The sequence below is a fragment of the Symsagittifera roscoffensis genome, chromosome 2 (genome assembly GCF_963678635.1).
Source record: "Symsagittifera roscoffensis chromosome 2, txSymRosc1.1, whole genome shotgun sequence".
Taxonomy (NCBI): domain Eukaryota; kingdom Metazoa; phylum Xenacoelomorpha; order Acoela; family Convolutidae; genus Symsagittifera; species Symsagittifera roscoffensis.
In genome coordinates, this window is record NC_087063.1 from 83,968,179 (window position 1) to 83,994,418 (window position 26,240).

Genomic DNA, 26,240 nt, shown 5'->3' on the forward strand with positions numbered 1-26,240 from the left:
TGATTAACTTGAGGTAATAAAAATATAGAGTTTACATCCATTTATGGAAATAAAAACATTTCATAGAATCAGTCACCATATTTCTGCATGAAAAGATTCATAAAAGTGTACTATGTGCAATCAGTTTAATAAATCACCTCCATTAAATCAGTTCAAGATCTTTCTTCTCTCTAGGCCTCGAATACTTTTGCGCGTATTTTTGCTGCGGCGTTCACCAAAAAAAATTAATCTGACGACTTGACACACCATTTCAAACATTTTTATTCGGCATCTTTCATATTTGGCAGATGATTTCATATTTGGAGATAAAAGTATTCTCTAAAGACTTGTTAGGCGCCAAAACGTACAAATTTTGAATTGAAATGTTTTTTTTTGGTTTCACGTTTTAATTCCATTTTAATTCACATTTTAATTCCAACGATTAACGGGCACGTTTTGCTTCTCAAATTAAATATTAAGCGAAATTGAAAGATAACAAAGGCGGATTTAGGAATAGGGTACCCATAAATCGCATCAATTTTCGGCCGACTAACCATAAACTTTTTCTAAATGTGCAGTTGGCGCTTAAAATCCCCCCCCCCCCTCCCCTCTCCGGAAAAAGTCCTAGATCAGCCCCTGAAATGTTTTTGTTTCACTGTTCTAGCTATAAACACAAGAAAAAGACAAGAGTTTAGTTTCTTCACTTAATTGTTTTGTATTTTTTCAGTGTCCATTTTCACCCGGTTTCGGATGATGAGTCATGCATGAGAGGGGGAGGCATTTCAGGTAATTGGGCGTGAACAAAAAGGTAGGCGAGCAGGGGGTTATTTCAGACTCTTCTTGATCTCGCCACTCCACACCAGTCGTGCATCGTCACCCCCTCTCCCCTTGATGAAGGAAGCATCCGGGGTGGGTGAGGGGGTCATATTGGCTTCCGCCACCTTCACCTGAATCAGACCACGAGATCACTCAAGAAATTCAATTTGTAATTCTATAATAAAATATTTTTTTTTCGAGTTGCGATCGATTCTTTTTTGATACAAAAAATAAAATGCTTGCGTTCTCATAGTTTTGAAGACTTTTTCATCCATGATAGCAAATAAACTCAAAAAATTATTCATGGTCATCGTGTTTGAATTTGGACAGGCTTTTTTAGAATTTAACTTTTATTTTTGCAATTCTGAGAGTCCACTTATGATTCGTAGGGTCCCTTTAAAACCCCCCCCCCCCCCGCCTGTAAACTTTTTTACAATTAATTTTTGTTCATATTATTCAATTGATACAAAAATGGGTATGGTTACTAATTAGGCAATGGAGAACAAGTTTGATATTCATACATGATCTTGTAAATTTTCTGGTTACACCATAAAATTGATGTTTACATGAGGTTGGGGGGGGGGGGCAGAGGAAAAAGAGCCGATTGGCTTTAGTTTGTATGTACCTGGGTTGGTGCGGTCTGTCTTCTCTGGTTCTTGGCCCTGTTCACAAAAGCGACACACCTCTCCACCCCCAGAAGCACAGTGCACATGAGGGTGGCGAGCGACCAGTAGGACCCATTGTGGAACTTGTCTATCTTCGTCACCTGTCCCTCCCTCCAGCTGAAGGTGATCTGGGTGAAGCCTTCTTGGTCGTGTGACGCCTGCGACACCTACATCACACAAATCACACATCACACGTACAGACACCCAATTACATTTCTTACCTTCAATTGTCTAAAACCATTGCATTGACCTTCATATAATCCTCCTTCTCCTAAAACTGAACGAAAAGTTTGGCAGAAATTCACTATGCACAGGAGCGGATTTAGGGGGGGGGGATGGGGCGGTTCGATTGGTTATGGACTAAGTATCCGAGTCAATCAGTTGAACAATTAAACAAGTCAAAGAAAAACAATAAGTTTAACATGAAAGATGGAGTCATGCTAACAATGGTCTTTATGTAGCTCTTTTCCAGTTCGTGTTTGTTGTAGTGGTCTTCCCTGGATAGCAACACCTGGTTGATGGTGTTGGAATTGATCCAGGGGGAGGGACTGTTGAAGATGCTCTCGTCCAGATGGTCGGATACATTCTCACTTCATAAAACAGAATAAATTAATCACCGTTCTGCTAAATTTCTGATTCATAATGCTGCCCCACCCAGAAATGCGCATTCAACTAAAAAGGTTTACAGCAATGATCTGAGATTGGCTGTTTTAATCCAAAATATCCCAGTCTGGAATGCGGGGAAATAAGAAAAGCTGACTATGCATAGACGGGTTGGTTAGCCTTTCAGAGAAGCGAGCTAACTATTGAGTTATGATCGATGGGTATAACTCATAGAGTAATTTCGGATAGGGTACACCGTCTGCTCGTCACGCTATCTTATTTTCGGCCGGATAGATTCGTGCAACTTCTTAGTCTAATACCGATCCTAATCTTACTCTTATACTATCTAGTCTCAGGTTGTTTAACTAGTCTCTGCTAGGCTCAATAGATCTAGGGTATACTGGTTTATTGCGGCTGCTGAAGTACTCGGGAGAGTTCAACTAATTTCTAAGTTAAATTCAAATCTCTCTGGTGCTGAAATTACAAGTAATTTCAGCACTTACAAATAAGTGGATTGTTAGTTAGATGGATCATGATTGGTTAATATTAAATACTTTACATTGGTAAAATATCTAATTTATCCAATCATAAAATGTAGTTTAGATCAGGTTCCACCCATCCGGGTTTTACAGAGTTTTTTAGAATAGTTTTTCTGCAATTCGAAAGATGGATGATGGACGTTGGTATTTGGCGAACATCTTATTTCTTCTGGGTTTTCTTATTAGAGAAGTCCCAGATTCAATCATTGTGTCTTCTCAAGACAACGACTGGGTTTTCGCAACAAACTCAAATCTGATTTCAGAATGGTTGGCTATGTCAGGTTTTTCTGTTTCATTGGTGAGAACTTCTTTGTGTTTGACCTTGTCTGGGAATGGCGTGGAGATTGTGCGTGGAGGGGATGCCTGGTTACTCGGATCTGTACGTATACTTGAACATCGAGGTGGTCATTGGTCTAGTTCAATGAAGTCCTTTTCTGCGAAGTCAAGTCGTACTCTAAATCCTTTGAGTTGTGATTGTGGGCGGCATATTGATTGTAGTTGGCCATTCTTTCTCGAGTGTAGTAGGGTCGTTTTGTCTTTGGATGTTCGTCCTTGGTGTTGTATTCTGATCTATGTATTGCATAATGTAATTTACATTTTATAAAACTTTTATTAGTTTAATATTTTTTAATTATGATTTTAGTTAGTTGTTTTCACAAAAGCTTTTTGTTTTAGTTCAGTTATTTTGAAGAGTTACTCACCCTTGAGTAGCTCTTATTAAAAATAGGAGTGTGGTCACAAAGCGTGGATGTAGCACGGTGGGTTAGGCCGGCTATAGAGCATGCTCAGGACGTCCTTCCTGGTGGGTTAGGCCAGGAGTGGGAGTATGATTGCATGCGGTTTTTGTGAGAGGTCCTGTTATGTGACAACGTTTTATGTTGGGTTTGTTGTGGTTTTTCTTATGTTTTGTTGGTTGTGTCCTTTTTTCAAAAATCAAATTGTTTGTGGTATGGGTTTGTCTTTCGACTTTTTTGTGTTTTATTATTTCTTTCTTAGACTTTATAATAGTCTTCAAAAGAATAAATTATCCAGTTTTAAACTGGGTTAATCCGGTTTGGGTACCGTTGGTTTCCTTTTCTTAGTCATGCTGTTATGCTATGTGTTGTGGTGTTTAGTAAGCTGCATTGGTTAGTTTTGTTTAGTATATAATTCCTTTCCAACCGGGTTAAAGTAAAGTTTGAAACATGTTATCTTGTGTTAGAGTTATCGAGTGTGAAAGCTTGGAACTGAAATTCATTACTTTAAACAATTCTTCGTGGGCGAGCTGTGCGAGTTTGGATAGAATTTTTATGCGAGTGAATGAAAATATCAAAAGGTTAGTACTGCTTTTGCTTCTTATGAATTTACTACATAGAATTTTAATTTTACTGCTAGTTGTTGGGGGAAATTAAGTTACAAATTTTCATCATTATTAGATTTACTGCTGGTGGGGGAAAAATTTATAAATTAATTTACTGCATTGGTATTATATTTATTTAATTGTTGGTGCAAAAATTTAATAGGGTCTTAAACAGTTTTGAAGAAGTTTGCTATTTTTTATTTTTCTTTTGTGAATTTTTCAGATGATCTAGGATGAAGGCTAAAATTCTAAAGAAAACATGGATAAAGAATGGTGAGTTTCTAATGTTTGAATTAATTAGTAATATGTATAATTCATACTTACCTGTTAGTCGTCGGGGACGAAACCGTGGGGGAAAATGTCGTGGATGAGATCTGAAGTTGTTAGTAGTTTGGCTAATATGCGGATGATATTTTTAGTTTGAAGCAGTGGCCAAAGCAATTGAAGTGCCTTAATGGTGGTTAGTTCTTCAGTGCCAACTGCAAATTCATAAGGTGTGTTTTGGATTAGATTATATAATTTGTGGTTGAATTTAGTGTTATGGATGAATTCTAAAATGGGGATTTCTATAGGTTGTACAAACTCGTGTGGGATGAGGAAGGGTCGGGATTCTTCTGCGTTGAAGGTCTTGGTGATGGGACAAAAGATATACATTTGGGTTATGGGATCATAATTTCGAAGAATGCCATGAAGGTTAGTATCTTTAATGCAATATGTGAAGTTAAGAAAGAATGGTGAGGTGTATTTGGAATTGATGAATTGAAAACGATGGTGTGGTTGTCTGGAGGGAGTGTGTAGGTCAAAGTGATTTTGGATGAAACGATAATAAGTATATGTGTGTGTTTGTTTAGTGCGCAACATAATATCGTGTGAGCAGTGCAAATCTCTTTCATGTGGTGCAAGGAAACGAAAGGTTAGTGAAAATATTTGGAAGCGTTCTTTAAAACTTTCGTAGGCTTGCGTGTCTGTTAGTGCTTCTGAGATAATGTGGTCAAACTTGCGATCGAAGATATTTAGTGTAAATACATATGGTGTTTTAATGAAAAATTTCTCGGTGATTTGTGGGTTAGCGAAGCGATCGTCGTCTAAGAATTGATCTTGGTTAGTTCTGATGATGTTATGATCGTAATATTCTAGTGTATATTCATTAGCTCGGGGTGCAGTGTGTGTTTTTAGTGATTTTTTGTATCCAATGTAAGTAAATTGTCTAGGTGTTAGTGGTGTAGTGAGTCGATATAGCATGTCCTTATTTCGTTCTATATCGATATGAGTGTTAGATAAAGGTAAGCAAAGGGGATTTGTAAAATGATAATATGAGGTCCAAGGAAGGGTAGGCATTAAAACGTATTCGTCTACAAAGTTACGTGTCTCGTTAGTGTCATGAGGGGTGTTTAAGGTGTATTGTGGAAATGAGGGTAAGGTGATAGCTAAAAATTCTTTTGTGTTAGTGTGTTGTGGATGGTTGATATATTCACGGGCTGTTCCTGGTTTCGCTGGGAAAGGATGGTTGGGGAACTTCCTTTTAAAAGTGCGGTAAGCTCTATTAGTGCTGATAGAAGATACAGTAGTTGTGGATGATGGTGCTAATGAATCAGTATAAATTGAAGAGGGTGTAGGGGTAGGAGGATTGGATGAATCTATTGTGGATGAGATTTGGTTTATGGTTGGGGTGTCAAGGTGATAGGATTGTTGTTGTAGGGTAATGAAATTATCTAGTTCTGGGGAGATTCGGGGGGTGTCTGAAGAATGAGATGATTGGTTTGAGTGAAGTGAGGAGTAGGTTGGAGTGACTTGGGAAGCATAAGAGGGTGTAGAATTGGTTGGGTCAGGGTTATTTGGTAGTATGGGTTGAAAAGGGGGTTGGGAAAAATTTAAGGGATTGGTGTGAAAATTATTTGATGGAGATGGTTCAGAGTCGGCAAATTCATCGGGGGTTTCAATATTCGGGTTATTGAGTTGTGAGATGGAGTATAAAACTGAGATGTGTGAATTAGTATCGGAATTCATGCCGGATGTTACATTACTGGATGGGAAATCGGGTGGCGGAAAAGCAAAAAGTGGTATTATTGGGATGGAGTGGTGAGGTTGGTTGGGTGGGAATTTGATCGGTGTAGGGATCCAAGTTGTCGGCTCATCGTGGGCTAAAAAAATTATTATTTTGAGACTGAAAAGCGGTGGTATGGGGTTGTTCTATAATTTGTTCATAAGTATTTTCATCTTGTGAGTGGTGTGGCATTATATGTTGGATGGGACTTTGTGATATGGTTGGTCTAAAATTATTATGTGTTATGGCTAAATTTCGAAAATTACGTGGGACTAGGGATAATGGATGGTTATGTAGTAGGGGTGGTAACTGTGGTGCTGTTGGTGTTGTGTCTGCATTGTTATGTTCTTCGTCGTATGTGTTCTGTCTTGTTGCTATTTTTGTGTTATATTCTTTTATTTGTGCGTCTAAAAGAATTTTGTTTATAGATGTAGAAAATATTCCAAAAAATCCTGCAAATAGTATGCGTGCTACACTTGCTTGTCTTTTGACTTGTGTGTGTATAGCACATGTGTTATAGATTCCTTTTAAGAGTGAAAAAAGAAATCCAATAAAGTTAAACATTGCGTATAAAATAGTTAGTTTTTCTAAGATGTAGTAGGGCCATCCTAGAAAATCAAGAATTTCATTCTTGAGCGTAACAAAGCTAAAAATATTGATAGGTGATATATCTTGGGGACGGTATTTTTCACCGTTTAGATATATATAATCTTTAATGTCTTTAAAATATCCGCTATAGTCTTGCGTATAGATGTCTGCAAATCCTGAGGTTTCGGCAAGTTTGCGTAAGTTTTGGTCAATTGATTGTCTTTGTATTGTGTCCATTTGTGTTAATAATTCCTGGAATTGTTGTGTTCTAATGTGATGTTGAATATCTGATTTTGAGTATATTCCTATTGATTGTAAATCTATATTTGGGTTTCGAGCGATAGCGCGAATGCTTTCTGGTGAAAATTTTTTGAGTGATTGCATTAATGTGGGATATGGGGTGAGAAGGTAATATTTATCTTCATCAGGGTTTAGTTGTACTACGTTGTGGCTATTTTCTGATCCACATGGAACTGCGGTATCCCAGAAATAGGTTCTTCGTGAAAGTGTGTCAACGAAATGTACTTTATTCTTATAAAAGAAAGGGATTCTTTTATAACATCGTTTATCTTCAAAAACGTATAGTGGTGATACTTTTTTAGTACAAGTATAAAACCATAAGATGTTTCCTTCATAGTCTAAAAAATTTGATCTATTTCCTGATAGTAAATATCCTGCGTAGGGTATTTTTAATACTGCTAGTGCAAGTGATTGTAATATTTGTGTTCTTTCTAATTCGCATAGTTGGTGTAATGTTTCTAATTCGGAGAGTGACATTTCTTGAAAAATTCGGCTAATCGTGTAGTCTAGTTTCATATCTAAGTGAATATCATAGTGGATATTACCAAAATATGTACTATTCATTAGTGATAGTTCTTGTAAACGTGTGCTTTGATCGTTTTGGGGTTTTAAATGTCCACCAGGTTGACCTGTATTCTTTTGAAAATTAACTGGTATATATGATGTTCCTTCGTTTAGGGGATGACTTGTGGCGTATGGGTCGACTTTTATTTTTCCAGTGGTCATGTCGAATCCATTTTCGTATTCAACTAATATTTCAGAGTATTGTGTTTTGTGAAGTGGGTTTCTGTATTTACATGCAAGTTCTGTTTCTTGATATATTTGAAAACGTGTTAATTTATTTTCTATATTATGAATGTTTCGAAAATTAGAACTTATTTTTCGTAATGGATTTACTTGTTCATATGGTATTGATTGTATAAAATATTTTTCGTGAAATTTTATCATACGAGCGTGTATTTTTGCTACTTGAAATGTTGTACATGTGTCTTCGGGGAACCAAACAATTGTTGCTTGTGTTCTGGTTGTAGGGTCGCAATAACCTTGGTCGTTTTTACAAGGTAATCTAATTCCTTGATAAATCATTGTGTTGTCTGATAAATCTCGTGTGAGTTGTATTTTTTCGAGTTGTATTTTCCAATCGAAAAACATTATTTCTTGGTATCCTTTATTTTTTGTGTCTGCTTTGCAGTTTGATGGGTCATTTATACCAATGTGTGGTATCCAGTGTTTAGTTTATCGTGCATGTCATAGGTTAATCGTCCGTGTGCGCCGTTGTATGGGTATTTTTCATCTAATTTTATATGTCCTTGATATCTTTCAAGTTCTGCTTGATGTACAGAATCTGAAAAAACTTGGAAATATACTAAATTTCTATCTGTGTTTTTATTTTTTGTGATGTTTAGTCGGAGTAACTCGTTTTTACAATCTTCGGGATTGAGATGTAAAAGTCGTTCTATATTACTCTGGTAGAATGATTCATGGTCAAGTCGGTTTTTATTTCCGTTTGAGACTTGTGAACAATGTACTTTCTTTTCAGAAAATGTTGCTGTGAATTTATATCCTATAACTGTAGTTGCTCGGGCTTTTGAATAAAGTGTTGCTATGACATTTGTAGTTTCTATGGCTTGGGGTTCTGTTTCGCACTGTGATACTTGATTTATTGCATACTTGTGTAGTGTTTTTTGTTCGTTTTCTTCACAATCGTAATGTGTTACTAATAAATCTTGGGGTCCTGTGCGGGGAGAAGGGTTTATGTTTTGATTTGAGATTACTAGAAAAAGGAGTTGGAGAAAAATTAATAATTTTAGAATATACATGTGTATGATAATCCTGAGTATGGGTTATAAAATGTGATGTAACCAATTGTTTTTTTGGTATATCTGTCGTATTTATATATTACTTCAGTGGTTATAAATGGTGGTGGTAGTGATTGAGCTGTTATGTTTGGTGGGTTTAATGGGTAGGGATGTTGAGTAATGTTGTTTAATTTAACTGTGATTTCAAACTTTAATTGTAAACTGTTTTGTTAAAGTATTTGGATATTGTGATCACGGATATCGTCGTGAATGTCTGGTCGGTATTGTAATCTATTAAGTGCCCAGTTGTGGAGGCGATTACTTTCTAGATGTTGTCCAAATAATGGTGGAGGGGCTGTAAATGTATTCCAATCTAGTCTTAAAGGGATATTTGTTGATGATTGTTCTCGATATCTGGCGTCGAGATTATTTGGAAAATTTAAGTTAAAAGGTGGTGGTGAAATCTGGCTTATTGATGGTGTTGATGGTAGTGATAATGTTTCTGGTAGTGATGAGGATGTTGTTGTATCCGTAGAAATATCTATTGGATCATTGACTAAATTTAATTCACCTTGTGTAAATGAATGTGTTGTCCAATATGGTAGTCGTGATGCCTGGTTTGGGGGGTTAAAGGGATTTTCACGTATTTGTTCAGATGTTGGTGTTGAACCTAAGTAATCTGATGATAGGCTTGAGGTGCTACGTTGTGAAAGAAGCGTAGGGGTTTCTGGTAATATACCAATGGGGTTTTCTGGAGTGTTTTGTGATGGGGATTGAGGTATATCAAAATGAACTCGGGGAGTTAGAAAATTCCTGTTTCGTCGAGGATGTATAATTTGTCTATTTATTTCGACTGTATTTTGGTTTTGACTAGGATTTCTTATTCTACTTAATTCATGTGGTAGTGTTGGGTATAAGTTATATGTTGGTTCGCTTAGAGGTGCTTGTCGTTGAACTGGTTCTAGTGGTTCTGATAAACGAGCGTGTCGTTCTTCAAAAGTGTATGGGTTATCTTGAAAGGAAATTCGTGTAGATGTTTGAGGATTATTGGTAGTTGAAGGTGTTGTTGGGTTATCTTGGGATGATGTCGGTGAAGACTGACTTGGTGACTTTTGGGTAGCAATTTTTGATAGCTTTTTGGTCTATTCTTTTAGTGAAAAAGTTAATGTTTATTAAAGTATTCTTCTAAGAAAAGAATTAGGAGGATTGTTGCTAGAGCGAATGTGATGATTGCTTTCTTTATACATTTGCATATAGTCAAAATGAGGGATGATAGAAATGTTATGAAAATTACAAATAGTAGAAAAATATCAGTTCTACTGAAAATAATTCGTATCATTTAGACAATTTTATAAATCGTACCTGTGGATATAATCAAGGGTTTTTGAAAGTTGGAGAAATAGTTCGAATATAGTGTAGAAAATTTAAAAAATTTTACAAAAAATGATTAAGAGTATTAGAAAAGATTCAAGGATATCAAAAAGAAATATTATGAAAGTTTCAAGTATCGTAAAAAATTGTTTGAGGTTTGTGATAATTTTAGTGACTGTTTGATAGAAGAGCATTTAAGAAATGGCTTCGTGATCGAATATTTTTTGTTGTTTGGGGCAATTTTCAAGTTTGGTCGGATTATTTAATAGTTTTTTGACAAGTGGGTTGAGTTTTGTAAAAAATTGTTGGGGGCAATTTTTATGGTGATCGGGAGGTCTTCTTTGTCTTTATTTTCATTTGTCAAATGATCTGGGGTATTTTTGAGATTTTTATACTTTAGGCTAAATAAAATGGTCGTTCTTTTACTTTAGGCTAATTTAACATATTTGTTTGGGGGGTATTTGAGGGCTGAGTTGGGGAAATATTGTTGATCTTTGGTTTATTAGATAAGGGAGGGTTATGATATTATGGTGATATTTATTTTAGTTGTCAAGTTGGAGTGGTTTGCTTATTTTTGACCTGGAGGTCGTAGAGTTATAGTTATAGATATGCCTGGAGTTTAATATTTTTCGTCTAGTTGGTTTGTGTTAAAGTTATAGAAGGTGACGGATTGGATGAATCCTATTGGCTAATTTTGAACTAGAATCGCTGCGTGTTTATCAGCATGTTATCTTGAAAAATGAAAGTGTGAAATGTTTCAGAGGTGCAAAGATTTTTAAATGTAGAATTTAAGGTTGTTTTTGAAATTCAACTTTCTTTAATATTTTAGATTGTGGGATGAATACTTTATAATTTTTACGTGGTTGATTTCTAAGTCGTGAAGACTCTCTATGTTCTGATTTGTCGATTTGTTTTTGGGGTATTATTTGTTCTGTCATTTTTCTATTTTTTCTTTCTTTTTGAGATGTATTTTGATCGAGATTTTTTGTATTGTTTTTTGTGGTGTTTGATTTTGTATTTTGATTTCCGAGGTGAATATCATTTTGTTCCTTTGTTATGTTGTCCGTATGTGGGTTATTTTGAATAACTTTTAAACCTGTAAAAGAATATAATTGAGTTAGTTCGCGGAGTGCGTATTCTTTTGGATAATAAGGTAATAGGTTATTTCGGTGTTGAACGATTTCTTTTTTATCTGAAACGGTGATTTTATATGTGACATCAGTGGGTTTTGCAATTATTTGGTATGGTCCTTTACGAAGGGGTTGTAACTTTTTTGAAATTCCTTTTTGAGTATTAAAATTGGGTATTAAAACAAATGTTCCAATTTTTAAATCGGAGGCTGGTGTAAAGCGTGAATTTATTTGTTCATTAATATTTTGCCTTTGTAACAACTTTTTTGTTACCTTTTGGTAAATTTCATTGTGTTTTTTATCTCTGTTTAAAATCCATTCGGTGTGTGTACCGGAGGCTAATTTAAGAATTTGTGGGTGATGAAAATGATCTTCATCGTGTGTATGTAATGGTAGGTTATAACAAATTGAGTCTTTATTTGGTTGACAATAACCTTGTGCGTTTTTATGAGAGTTTGCTGTAAACATTATTGGTTTGCGTGGCTTTTGGTTAAAAACCATTTTATATGGTGACATTCCTAAAGTTGTCGTGATTTGTGAATTATATGCTAAGGGAAATAGTTTTACATCTGCTGACCATTCGGTATATCTTGTATCATTTCCATTGATGATACATCTGAGGTATTCTTGTAATGAACGGTTCATACCTTCGACTAAGCCGTTTGTCCAAGGTGCGTGAGATGTACGTGGTTTGTGTTTAATGTTATATAAATGACATAGTGTGATGATTTCATTATTTATGAATTCTGTACCGTTGTCTGTAACTAAAATTTCTGGTAGTCCGAATTTTGCTATCCAGTGTTCATAGAGTGTTGTGTAAGCGTAATAAGCGTTACAATGTGGTACTGGGTTAAGTGCTACATAATGTGTAAATGCGTCAACAATTACCATAATGTAGGAGTTTCCTTCGGATGAGTGTGAAATTGGTCCTTTGGTATCAAATGAGATACGATGATTAAAGTACAAACTTTGTCCTTTAAAATCTTGTTTTTGTGCTATTTGTTTTTGATTTGGGTAAGGTTTATTTAGTTGACATACTATACAGTCATTGCATAGTACTTTTATCCAAATTGGTGCATTTGGGAAATAAAAGTTTTGTATAAAATTTGAATATGTTTTTTCTGATCCAGAGTGTCCTTTAATATTTTGTGTATGTGAAATATTAAAAGCTATAAGAATCATACTTAAAGGGAGACAGGGAGCTGTAGATTCATTTAGTTTGTATTCTAGAAGGTCTGTGTTTTCGTTAATTGTTGTATTGTTGAATTTTCGAAAATATCGGAGGAGTGTTTTGTTTCCTAGAATAGTTGAATCTGCTTTGATAGGTTTAGTTTTATATTTGTGCCATGATTTCAGTTGTCGAATTACTGGGTCAAGGTTTTGATATTGTTTCAGTGTTGAAATTGTAATTGTTTCTGTTGGGGGGAGAAAAATGTTTTCGATTTCTAATTTAGATAAGGGTATTGTGTCAAGTGGGTCATGGAGGTCAAAAACTTGATTTATTGTGTATTTTGAATCGTTTGTTTGTGGTCCTGATAAGTTTATTTTATAAGTCAGATTTTCTTTTTCAATTAGTGGAAAATGGTCTTTTTTAGGCGGGTGTTGTTTTATTCTTTTTTCTTGGGTGTTGTTTTTTATCCATTGTGAATATGGGATTGGTTTAAAAGTTGATGTTCCAAGTAGATCAACTTCATAGTGATTATTTTGACAATCTAAATAAAGTGGGAAATGTTGTAAATTATTTATTTGTGATTGTTCAACGTCAGTTTTTACTGCATATTTGCATTCCAATCGGGGTGATGTTTCATTTTCTGCAAGGTAGAATTTTATGTTTTTGGGTATTTCAACTGTGGTTTTTCGTGTAAGTAATTCAGGTGGCGTATTTCGACTTAAGGTGTCTGGTAATGCAAGATTTTTTCCTGCGGTCCAAACTATATGTAAGTTTGGGAATTTCATTAAAATGAGTTGAAATCTATAAACTCGGTGGTTTGGATTAGACTTTTGTGTAAAAAGAAAGATGATTGGTTTGTGGTCTGTGAATAGAACTGTGGGATGTTTTGATCCAAGTATCAGAAATTCATATTCTGTTAGTGTATATATTATGGCTGTACATTCTCTCATTAGAGTTGAGAGTCTTAGTTCTGCTTGAGTGAATAATCGAGAATTTGCTGATATGAGGTTCATTTTATTTGTACTATTATGTGATTGTAATAATGCTGCGCCGATGCCAAAGTTCGAAGCATCGCACATTGCATAAAATGGTTGATTTGAATCTGGAATTGTGTTTGAAATTTGTTCAGTTAGAAGTTTTTTAATTTCTTCAAATCGTGCTTGATGTTCTATATTCCATTCAAAATTATTTTGTTGTCTAAGTATGTTATAGAATGGTCGTAGATATAATTGCATTTTATAAACATATTTGCTTAAAAAGTTTAACATTCCAAGGAATTCTTGGATTTTCTTTTTATTTGTTGGTGGTTGGAGTTTTTGAATAGCGTCTATACGTGATTTCAATGGAGTGATTGTTTTTCTTTCTATATTATGCCCTAAGAATTTAACTTTTGTCAAAAAGAAGTGTGATTTATCGGGGGCGGCCTTCAGATTTTCGTTCTGAAGTATTTGGTGATATTGTTCTAAAACATTGAACATTTCCTCTTTTGTTTGTGATTGCATAAAAACATCGTCTAAATAGGTGATTGCGTTTTTCTTGAGTATTAGTGGTCGAAAAATTTTGCTCATAAAAGCTGAAAATGCTGCTGGTCCTATGGATATTCCATAGAATAAGCGGTTGAATTCGTATTGTTGATTTCCAATAACAAATTGTGTTAAGCGTCGTGATTGTTAATCTAATGGCATTTGATTATATGCACTATTCATATCGGCGGTGGTAAAGTATTTTCCGTTTATTTTTGTTAAAATAACTTGTATTGGTTCAATGGGCCAAATACACTTTGATTCATCTATGAGTGAGTTGAGGTATCTAGCATCGAGAACAATTTTTAATGATTCTCCTTTGGCTAGAATGATAACAGGGTTGATAAATGTGTTGCCTTTTGGTTGTTCCTCTTTGTTTATTGGTGATATAATGTTGTATTGTTCTAAAATGTCGAGTAATCTGTTCACTTTATCGTGTAAGTGAATTGGTACTTTACTTGCTCTTTGTTTTTTGAAAACTGCGTCTGGTTTTAATGGGAGATGTAGTGATGAGCTGATTTTGCCAACATCAAATTTAGATGTTGCATATACTGATGAATATTTAATTAGCTGTTTTGCTAGTTTTTCAAATTCGTCTTGTGTTATTTGTGAATGTTGGAAATTAAACATTGTTAAAAATTTCTGTTGATTCTCTGTGTAGTTACTTATGTTGAATGTAGGTTTGAAATATGGGGTTTTTGTGAAATAATCCGTATTTCTGTTTTCGTTAATCATTATATTATTTATAGATAATTCTTCATTAAGGATTGTGGATTGGCAAATATCTAGTAATTGGAGTATATTTTTTACACGATATGCTTTTTCGTGTATTGGTAATATTGTAGCGTTGGTTTCGCAATAGCCTAAAAGTCCTAAAGGTAATGTTACTTGGTAAGGTGTATTGTTGTATACATGTAAGGAAATAATATCTGAACTCGAGTTTTTCAAATATTTTATTGATGAGATTGTGATTTTGAAAAACTTATGAATAGGTTTGAATTCAAAATCTGACATATAAAATTTTTGTTTGTTTTGTTTTTTATCATATTGGTGAACTTGTTTGATTGAAAAATTATAGATGTTTCCTGATAGTGGTTTCAAGTGTTTTCTTTGTTGGTTATATATTGGGTAAAATTTTGAAAAAAATGGTGGTTGTTTATTTAATCTTTGAAAAAATGTTAGGGATGTGTCTTTTGTTTTTGTATATTTATCTTTGATTAATATTTTACTATTCAAGATGTTGATTGTTGGTATATATTTAGAGATAAATGGTATGCCAATGATATTAAGTTTAATATCAGTGATATGGAATATTTGTTTAAATGGTTTGGTTAAAATTTTGTTTTGCTCCATTGTTCTTGTGGGGAGAAGAAATAATTGAATTTTTCCGTAGTTTATTAATGTTGATCCTTGTGCTGTTGCTAGTTTGCTGGAGGTTTCAAGAGGTGTTAGCTTTATGTGTAAGGTTTTTATTTCATTCCATGTGGGAATGTTTATTATATTTGATTCTGCTCCTGAATCAATTAAAAAATCAATTTCAAGATCTGGTGGTTGAAATTCTTTGCTTTTTGGACTTTCCAAAAGAAATGGTATTGTCCAAATTTTTTCTTTGGGTTGTTCTTTTTGTATGTTTTGATAGATGTGATTTGTATTCAAGCATTTTGTTTTTTCTTTCTCATTGGGTTGGTTTGTAGTGTTAATTTCATTAGTTTTTTGTGTCGTCGGTGTGGAATGGACGGGTTCAATATAATAATTGTGAAGGAGTTCTGATTGATTCTCATATATGTGTGATGAAAAAGGTTCTTCATATATAACAGGTTCATAGTCATTTTCGACTTTTATCATGTTGATGGAGAGAGTGTTTTCTGCATCGCTTTCTGAATCTGATGATCCACAGTTTATTTGGTTGAGTTGTAACGTATCAGTTACTGTGTCATCAATACCTGGAGGGTCTGATGTTGTTTCTGGATTAGATTGTACTTGATTAATATGTCTTTGATGTTTAGGTGTACTACTTCTGTGGCGATTATTAGAATTATTATAGTTATTATTATTCCGGTGTGGTGATTGGGAATAATTTCTATAACGATTATTATAACTTGAGTGTCGATTTTGTGAATTATTTCGCGATCTGTTTTGGTAATTATTGTTTGGTCTGTTATAGTTCGATCTATTATATGAGTTATTCCTTGATTGATTGTTCGGGTAATTCTGGTTTCGGTTGTTTGAATAAGTTCTATTCCGATTATTTGAGTAGTTTCTATTCCTATTGTATGATGAATTTCGTGATTGATTGTTTGGATAATAATTTTTTCTTGATTGGGAATTAGATCTAGAAACAAATCGTTGTGTATTTGAATGTGATCTGGAGTAGTTATTTCGACTATTTGGTCTATTGTAGTGATTTTGTGATGAATTATGCGTGTTTCTTCGTTCTGGTGATCTTCCTCTATAACTTGAGTTATATGGTGATTGATTTCTTGTATAATTTGTATTGTTCGGGAGTGGTTTTCCTGAACTGTTGTTGCTGTAGACTGTTTTGTTCGGTAGATTTTGATCTTTTTTCATGTATTGATAGAATGATTTATTTGGTTCTTTATATTTTTGAGGTTTATTTTGATTGTCTTGCTGTTTTTGTCTACATTCAGAAATACTATGTCCGTATCGTCGGCAATAATTACACCATTTTTTGAAAGATGGTTTGCCTTTAAAGTTTGGGTGTTTTTCGTAAATATTGAGTATTTCAGTGATTTTTTCAACGAGATCTGTATCTGATTCCTGTATATTGTTTATATTTGTGGAAGCTGTTTCAATTCTGTTAACGTATTGTAATTTCAGATTTTCCGTTTCTTCGAGTTTCATTGTGATTTCTGCTTGTTCTAGTTTGTCTACTAGTTTTCGAAAATCTAAATCGGGTTCTCGAATTGACGAAGGATGGGATGCTCTCTTTTTTATTGCTATTTTCCTTAATTGTGGTGTTAAGGTCATCATTAAGATTTCTGTCATCTTTGTGTTTTTATAGTCATGTGTATTTAATGAATATGCTTTTCGAACTAGTGTTTCGATTCGTACTGCTAATTGCTTGATGGCTTCGTTTGGTAACTGCGAATTTCATTACATAAAACTCTTTGTTGTTGTTTGTTTCTTTCGGAGTCAAACATTTTTGAAAATTCTTGTGTAAATCTTTTCCAATTTGATTTTATTTCTATAGGCAATACTGAAAACCATTTTTGGGCTGCGCCATCTAGAAATGTTTGTATTAACGCTGTGCGTCGATGTATTCAGTTTTGATGTAGTGGCGTATTAATTGGTTCAGGTCCTATATTTAAAATCAAATTTGCTGTGACTGCATTTAAATAGTCTTCTACAGAATGTTCAGGGTCTGTTCCTGTGAATACCATTAAAGGTTTATTTGATGTTATTGATGATCCACCCATAAGGTATGGATTCATCGTCATTTGTAATGATTCTGCTGCATTTGGCATTTGAGAAAAATTTGAAAGTTGATTTCTTGTTATTTCGTGTTGTTGAAGATAATATGGGAGTGGTATTTCATTTTGCATTTGTGCTGGTTGGTACGAGTTTGCAATCATTGGGTTTTGTTGCTGAATTGGTTGAAAAGATTTATTAATTGGGTTTTGTTGTTGAATTGGTTGTTGAATTTGTGTATCTATTGGTTGTGGAGAAAAAATTCTATGATATGTATGTGGTTTCTGTATTCCTTGTCCACGATATTCTTGATTATTGGGTGTAAATATATCTGGTTGTAAGAAATCATCATCTGAGGATAAGTAATCCATTTGATAAGATGTTTGTTTTTTATTTTTATTTTGTTGAAAAAATGGATAGTTTTCACTACGATCCTGTGGAGGATGTAAATTTGTTTGGAAATTTACTGAATTAGGTGGTGCCATTGGGTTATCCCAGTTTCGAGATCTTGTATAATTACTAAAATTTTTTCGTGGTTGATAATTTGTTTTTGATGGATGTGTGTAATTATAATTATGGTCTGCAAAGTTGTTTCTAGTGAACGTTTTGCGTGTTTTTGGCGGTATTGTCATGGGTCTGTATGTTTGGTAATCCATGTGTGAATATTTTGGAGCAACCGAAGGTTTAACGGTTGATTGTAATGTTACCTGTGTTTGTGAAGAATTTGTATTTCTTGGTGTTGTTAAGTTTGGACGTATTGGTGAAATACTTTGTTGTGTAGTTGTTGTGTGTACGATTTCTTCATTTATGAAGTGTGATGGTGTCTGGATATCTTGTTGAGTAAGATTCCTAGTTCCATTGAGGTTTTCATTGTGTATGACTGTAGAGTTTAAACTATTATTTTGCATATCGGGTAAAAATGTATTATAGTTTAATGGTGTTGCATCAATGGTTAATGGTATTACTCGTACATAATCTCTTACATAAGATATCGTACTTATTGCTTGACTTGAGATTGATTGTGGGAAGTTTATGAATGCGGGATGAGACCATTCGGGGTCCCAAACATAGTCTGATTGTTCTGTGATGGCAGTATCATCGTTTGAGTTTTGGGGTCTAAAATTTTTTCTTGCTTGTGAAATTAAATCAATATTATGTGTGAAATAATCTATTATGAACCATGCCAAGATTTTTTGTAAGTCGTGTTTTGTATGTTGTGAAACTTCATCTTTCGTGAAATTTTCTTTAATTATATTTAGAAAACTAGAGAGTAGTGTGATTTCATGTCGTACTCTTATATGTTTAGATGTTTCTGTCGGTGAGACATTTGGTATCTGGATTTCGTTTTCTAATATCGAGATATAACTATATATTATCGCAAAAACTTCATTGGTGAATATGGAGTTTGCTCTTTGTGAGTTATGATATTGGATGCTTTTTATATATTCTGAGAATACTTTTGAGAATTCTAAATCAAGGTCGTCTGTTTGAATTATATATTTACTGTGATTCTGGTTTGGTGAGCTGAATTCTATGGAGTAGATTCCGTATTGTTGTGTTAGGTTACATATATCTTTTAGATAGTGATCGATAATTTGTCTTTTGATTTTTACATCTGGGAACTCTGTTTTACATGGACTGATTCCGGGTTCAAACAAATTTAAGAGTAAATTTTTGCAGAATATATGCTGTCCTCTATCAGTGGTTGCATCTACGATAAAGGGGAAAATATCATCATCATCTGGACTTTCTTCACCTGGGGTGTGCGTTGAGCTCATTTTTTCGTTCGATGACTGTTAATATGTAATTATTAATGTGTCTAATTGGTTGATTCCAATTGTATAAATGTACTGGTTTGTGTTTATACTGCTTTTTTATTCTTCTTTTTCCTCTTTTTGATGAATTTGAAGTTGTTTCTGAGTCAGAGAAATATAATTGATCGTGAATTGGGCAATTTTTATCTATTGATTCTTTTAGTTTATAAAGTTCGTCTAAACTGTTGGTTTCTGATTCTGAAAATGCGTTTCGATTTTTTGAAAATCTTTTTCGTGTTATTTGTCTTTGTTTAGTTATTATTTTTCTCTTTAATGTTTGTCGTTTTGTTCTAATGTATCCAACTGTTTGTGTATGAGGTGTGATTACAAGGTCGTATTTTTTGTTATTTATTTCACAATTGTGTAAAACGATTGTTTGTTTATTTCCTAGGTTTTTAAATGACATAAGGTTTAGGATGACGGATGCAAAAGGTTGTTAAATGATTTCTATTTGCTTAAACTGTTAGTCCTTACGATTTTTTTGTTAGCCTAACCTGGGTCTATTTGTTCAGGGTTGGGGAGAAAAGTATATCGATTCCGAAGAATGATTTTATACTTTCTCGTGGCTAGTATAAGCTAAGGTGTTAACTTACTTAATCTTACTTAAGGGTAGTGATTGTGTTCAGGGTTGGAGAATAGTAAATCGATCCACAGGGTTCAGGTATAATTAGAACGCGAGTAGTTCGTTAGATACTATTTTAAACTTACTAAGTCTAAGATTTATCCTGGGTCTGGTAAGAGGGGGGATCAAGTGAAGGATGAATAACCGAAGTTCTTCACTGTTTATCCTAATTTGAATGATTAGTTTTGTTCAAAAATTTCTATTAGTTCTGGGTTTTTAGAAAGGGTTGGATAGTGAATCGACGTTTGAGGTCGTTAGACACTCGTTTAGTGGGTGGGGGAGAACAAAGTTGTTCTTTTTGATCCAAGGATAGGCCTTGATGATCAAGTTTTAAATTTAATTAAATAGAAAATGATTTAAGATCCAAGGATAAGCCTTGATGATCTGATTTTAAAATTAAGTGAATTTAAGTTTAAAATTTTTTAAATTTGTGTAAAGAATAGATTTAGTATTTTATGATATTAGTGAGCTTATGATTGCTGTTATGTTTAGGCGATGAAGCTGGAACAACAGGATGATTTATAATTACTAATCATTTATTGTCATGCTACTAATTTTTATTTTGATTTTTCAATAAATATTTTTCAAACATGTTTTTTATATTACTGCAGAATTTTGGAAAACGATCTGAGATCTTTTTATCAATCGTTATTGTATATTAATAATTTTGTTTAGCGCCTGAAATGATTTTGAAGATTGACTTCAAAATTTTATGTTTGCAAATGAAAATCTAAATTCATTGCTAGTAGTATTCTAAATACAAAAGTTTGTTCTGGCTTTTGCCGAACTATCATATAACTATATGGTAAGTTTCTGCTTTGTCGTATGTCGTCTCTGGTTCGAGGTCTTCTTCCAATTCCGGGTAGTTCTGTTATCGTTCGGAATATTGGCTCTGATCTATTGAGTCGTAGAGACATTTCGATTAAATTATTGTCGTATAACATTTTGTAAATGTTTTGTCTAAATTCTAATCTATTATTGGTTAATGCTAAGCTATTAAGGTCTTGTTCGAGACTTATGGTCGCACCAGATGAGTTATAATCGATGGGTATAACTCATAGAGTAATTTCGGATAGGGTACACCGTCTGCTCGTCACGCTATCTTATTTTCGGCCGGATAGATTCGTGCAACTTCTTAGTCTAATACCGATCCTAATCTTACTCTTATACTATCTAGTCTCAGGTTGTTTAACTAGTCTCTGCTAGGCTCAATAGATCTAGGGTATACTGGTTTATTGCGGCTGCTGAAGTACTCGGGAGAGTTCAACTAATTTCTAAGTTAAATTCAAATCTCTCTGGTGCTGAAATTACAAGTAATTTCAGCACTTACAAATAAGTGGATTGTTAGTTAGATGGATCATGATTGGTTAATATTAAATACTTTACATTGGTAAAATATCTAATTTATCCAATCATAAAATGTAGTTTAGATCAGGTTCCACTATTTTCCGGAGGAAAACATTTAAAAGGTCGTATTTTAGGGTTATAGTTTTTTATCTTTTCGTTTTTATAATAAAGAGTACTTAATTATAAAAGATCTAATCTGAAATGTTAAATAATCATAATAATGTATTGTTTTCAGGCAGAAACTAAACAAATATTCCTAAAATGACATAAGTAAAATTAGAACTGCCTGGGTTGTCATTATTGGATCAGCAGATCCCTTTTCAGGTGTGTCTCTGAAAAGTGATTCTAAATGACTCACTTGTTGGACTGCACAGTGTCCTGTATGGCCTGGTAGTCCTGGGGCATGACGAAGTAGGTAATGAGGGGCACGAACGAGTGGAGACACTCGAACACCACCGACTCCCGCTGCTGCCAATCACGAGGACCAGCTGAACACACAAAATAGACAGCAAACATTACAAAACAACACTTCTATTGATTTGTATATATGTTTCTCACATTTTCTCCGAGTAGCCATAGTGGATAGTATGATCAACTGAATTTGGTCCATAGTTCTGATGTCCATAATTTAAGCTTCCTTGTTTTATAATTCTAAGTGAGGTCCTTGTACAAATAAAACGTGTAGGAAAAAATTGAGATATGAAATTTTGTCCATAGGTTTTGAGGAAAAATAATATTTGGGCGATTTGCCATAAGGAAAAAATAGCTCGTCGTATTTGTGTTTCTTTCACTCGTGATCACATTTTTCTATTATACTTTTGATTTCAAATATAAAAAAGTTTGAAATAAAATTAAATGTATTATCTGACAAGGTAAGTTATATAATTTACTGGTTTTAACCAATTAAATTAAGTCTCGATTGCTTCCTGACTCCCCATTTTTTTCCTAACTTCCAACAAAAAATACACGCTTCTCATAGAAGAAGCATAACTGAAGTGAATAAGCTACTAACGGAATCAGTATCTCCGGAAATTGACCATGACTAATCAGTGAATAGGTAGTACAAAAATAACGTTTTTTTTTCTCGAAAACACCATAAAAAAAATCTTTTTATTTTGCTGAACTTATGTAAAAGTCTGAGAAGAAGAGATGAAAAAATGAAAAAATTGACTGACTAACCAGTGTGTATAGAAACAAAAAAGTAGTATCAGACTGAGTAAAAAAAACGGCTTTTAGTTTCCGATAGAAAAATAACTGAAATTTCCGAACTCTTCAGAAAACACAATAACACAAAAAGCACGAGTTCATCTAACAATGTGAGAAGAGATGGATAAATGAGAAAGTTGAGTGACTAACCTGTGAGTAGTAGTATTCTGTGGAGGGAGGGGTCATCGGCCACTTGCTCCCCCTGAGGCTGGTGGAGGAGGGTGAGGAGGGAGCAGTTGGTGCTGTCTCTACTTGTCTCCACTTTGCAGTCGCAGATGTCACTCACATTGAATGAACTCTCATTCTGGTACATCCCACTCAGTCCAATCACTACACAGCAGCGGCACAGCAGAATAAACAACAAATGAGAACTGCGTTCTGCAGATATACTATAAATAATCACTTATGTTGGACTTTTAAATATTGAAAATAATCACTTATGTTGGATTTTTAAATATTGAAAATAATCAAATGTGTTGGATATTTAAATATTGAAAATAATCAATTGTGTTGGCTATTAAATATTCAAAATAACCAACTATGGTGCATTTTTAAAAACTGAAAATAATCAATTATGATGCATTTTAAATATTGAGTATAATCAACTATGCTGGATTTTTAAATATTGAAAATAATCTCTTATGTTGGATTTTTAAATATTGAAAATAATCAAATGTGTTGGATATTTAAATATTGAAAATAACCAACGATGGTGCATTTTTAAAAACTGGAAATAATCAGTTATGATGCATTTTTAAATATTGAATATAATCAACTATGCTGGACTTTTAAATATTGAAAATAATCTCTTATGTTGGATTTCTAAATATTAAAAAAAATCAAATGTGTTGGCTATTAAATATTCAAAATAACCAACTATGGTGCATTTTTAAAAACTGAAAATAATCAATTATGATGCATTTTAAATATTGAGTATAATCAACTACGCTGGATATTTAAATATTGAAAATAGTCACTTATGTTGGATATTTAAATATTGAAATTAATCAATTATGATGCATTTTTAAATATTGAAAATAATCGGTTTTGATCGACTTTTACATATTGAAAATAATCGATTATGATGCATTTCTAAATATTGAAAATAATCGATTAGGTTAGATATTTAAATATTGAAAATAATTAATTATGGTGCATTTTTAAATATTAAAACAATCAATTACAATGCCTTTTTAAGTATTGAAAATAATCAATTATGATGCATTTCTAAGTATTGAAAATAATCGATTATGTTGGATATTTAAATATTTAAAATAATTAATTATGGTGCATTTTTAAATATTAAAACAATAAATTACAATGCCTTTTTAAGTATTGAAAATAATCAATTATGATGCATTTTAAACATTGAGTATAATCAACTATATTGGATTTTTAAATATTGAAAATAATCACTTATGTTGGATTTTTAAATATTGAAAACAATCAATTATGATGCATATTTAAATATTGAAAATAATCGATTATGATCGACTTTTACATATTGAAAATAATCGATTATGATACATTTCTAAATATTGAAAATAATTGATTATTTTGGATATTTAAATATTGAAAATAATCAATGATAGTGTATTTTTAAATATTGAAATAATCAATTACAATGCTTTTTTAAATATTGAAAATAATCGGTTATAAAGCATTTTTAAAAATTGAAAATAATCGACTATGTTGTAGTTTTAAATATTGAAAATAAACGATTATGATGCATTTTTAAATATTGAAAATAATCGATTATAATTCATTTTTAAATATTGAAAATAATCGATTACAATGCATTTTTAAAAATTGAAAATAATCGATTATGATACAATTTTAAATATCGAATTAGCTTAAAATGTTCAAAGAAGGAGCTGCTGATAATGAGTTTGAGAAAGTTTGTGTAGCACTTAAAATCCCTTCCCCACAAACAAGATGCTAGAAAATTCTGAGATCCAACTCCTCAAAACGTAAAACCTATCATGGGATATATCAGCTTTAAATCAAGTTATTGGACAAACTATAGGCAGACCCTCACAGCCACAATCTAAATCAAGTCCTGAATTCCCATGTCGATCAAGGATAGTATTATCTGGCAGATCTTGCAAGAATCTTAGAAGATTCTGGATAAGATAACGCATCTCTTGAAACATACTGCTAGATAACAATCTTTTTCAATATTTTTACAATAAAAGCTCTATCTCGCAAGATCTCGCAGAAAATAATCACCCTCTTCCAACCAGAATTATTTTAATTAGCTGAGTTTTTTGATGAAATAATTTTAAAAAAGGGTTGGAATAAGTTGGGTTATCTGACTGACTGGAGTATCTATGTGGTCCGGAGAGTGAGAGGATCTCGACTGAGGACACGAGAGTGGAGAGGACTTCGATCACAGAGATGGTCTCATTCACAATCACCACGCTCATTAGACAGACGAACACAATGCAGATCACTATAGCAGTGTACAGGTGCATGTCTGCGGCAATCAATTGTTATTCTGCTCTTTGAAACTATTCTTTTGATCCTTCTTCTGTGTTATCCTTGTTCTAGATCGCTTGTATGAGTTTGACAATCCAACCAAAGAGCCAAAATCGCCCCTTTTAGTTTTGGTTTGATAATCGAGTTCCTGGTAATGAACAGCGTGTTGAATGGAATGACAGGAACAGAACTCAAGTCAGATGTTGTCCATGTAAATAATTCGATTGTCTGAGTCGAATCAAATGTCTGAGATAAGTTTGATATAAATCACTTTTTGCGCAAAAAAACACAGAATCGCCGCGACTTTTCAATATTTCAGTTTTTTTTGTTAGAACTCTCAAAACACTTTGATTTTCTACCAAGCAAAGCGTCCACAGATTTCTCTGTATCAAAATTTTATGCGGTTGATCCAGGTTTTAGAGACCTAATTTTTGATACTTCAACATACGGCAAGAACAGAAAATTACCAGCGAATTTGAAGCAACAACAACTAATCAAAAAAGAATGTATAATTCAAACGCTCAACAGTTCATTTATGATCAAAAACACCTGCTCAATTTAAATAATTCACCTCAAACTTCGGCGCAGCTTCGCGTAAAGTGCTATTGAAATTAGTGAATAATTGATAAAAACCCATTAAAAACTGAGCAGCGAAAACGGAGGAAAGGAAAATACGAAATCTCATGAAACAAAATCAAATACCATTTGGATTTTTCAAATATGAATTACGCTATCATATCATAAATTCTTTGCCATAAAAAAGTAAATTATTCATTTTATGCTAATTCCTTAAATCATCGTTAAAAATGAAAAAAAAAAATTCTTATTTTAAGTGTGAAACAGTTTCCTAGTTTTTGTTCATTTAATCACAAATATTGCAAACTTTTGCCAAAACAAATGCGTTTTAACTACTTCAAAAAATTCTTTTGCGAAAAGTTTAAAAATAAAGTTTCTGCGGGAAAAAAAAGAGTTTTTAAATAATAGTTTTTTGAAAAGTCATAATTTTTTTGTTCTGCCAACGAAATCTAGAAAAAATTTTGTTCCAGTTTTTCTTTCTCGCAAAACTAGGAACAAAAAAGAAATTTGTTTTTTTTTTCTCACATTTCTTTAGTCTCGGTAGACTCCGATATTAAAAATTAGTTCTAAGAGTTACTAATCGCGTTAAATACTAGTGATGAAAGTTAAATCGTTTTTAGAGAGGGTATTGGAATGTTGTCTTGTAAATAAACAGCCTCGTCTTCTTTCTCTTCGTTAACATATTATCTGTAAGTAGCAAAATACTATATTAACTAATTATTTTCGAAATAACAAGCAAACATACCAAATTATTATTTATTGATTCCGTACGTTTATTTTTTCTCAGTTCTGATTGGTTGACATACTATTGGATTAGTTACTGACGAGTATGAGTAAGCGGTTGTCAATTTAGCCAGGGGCGGATCTAGGATTTTCTCGAGGGGGGGCGGCGGATTTTCAA

General features: G+C 33.2%; 1 protein-coding gene across 1 annotated transcript; it reads right to left on the bottom strand.

The window, feature by feature from the left end:
- Positions 1–621: 621 nt before the first annotated feature.
- Positions 622–25,305, bottom strand: LOC134840107 (uncharacterized). Its single transcript, XM_063855799.1, has 6 exons — positions 24,606–25,305; positions 22,436–22,615; positions 21,438–21,567; positions 1,906–2,050; positions 1,421–1,627; positions 622–926 (listed from the first exon to the last, which is right to left on the bottom strand). The coding sequence occupies exons 1-6, from the start codon at positions 24,757–24,759 to the stop codon at positions 804–806; spliced, it is 939 nt and encodes a 312-aa protein (XP_063711869.1). The 5' UTR covers positions 24,760–25,305; the 3' UTR covers positions 622–803.
- Positions 25,306–26,240: the final 935 nt, after the last annotated feature.

Coding starts and splice junctions, on each gene's coding strand:
- LOC134840107 (XM_063855799.1), bottom strand. CDS start 24,759: ATGCACCTGTACACTGCTATAGTGATCTGCATTGTGTTCGTCTGTCTA. Junction 21,568..22,435: donor CAGAATACTACTACTCACAG/GTTAGTCACTCA, acceptor TTGTGTGTTCAG/CTGGTCCTCGTGATTGGCAG. Junction 2,051..21,437: donor GACACTGTGCAGTCCAACAA/GTGAGTCATTTA, acceptor TGTTTTATGAAG/TGAGAATGTATCCGACCATC.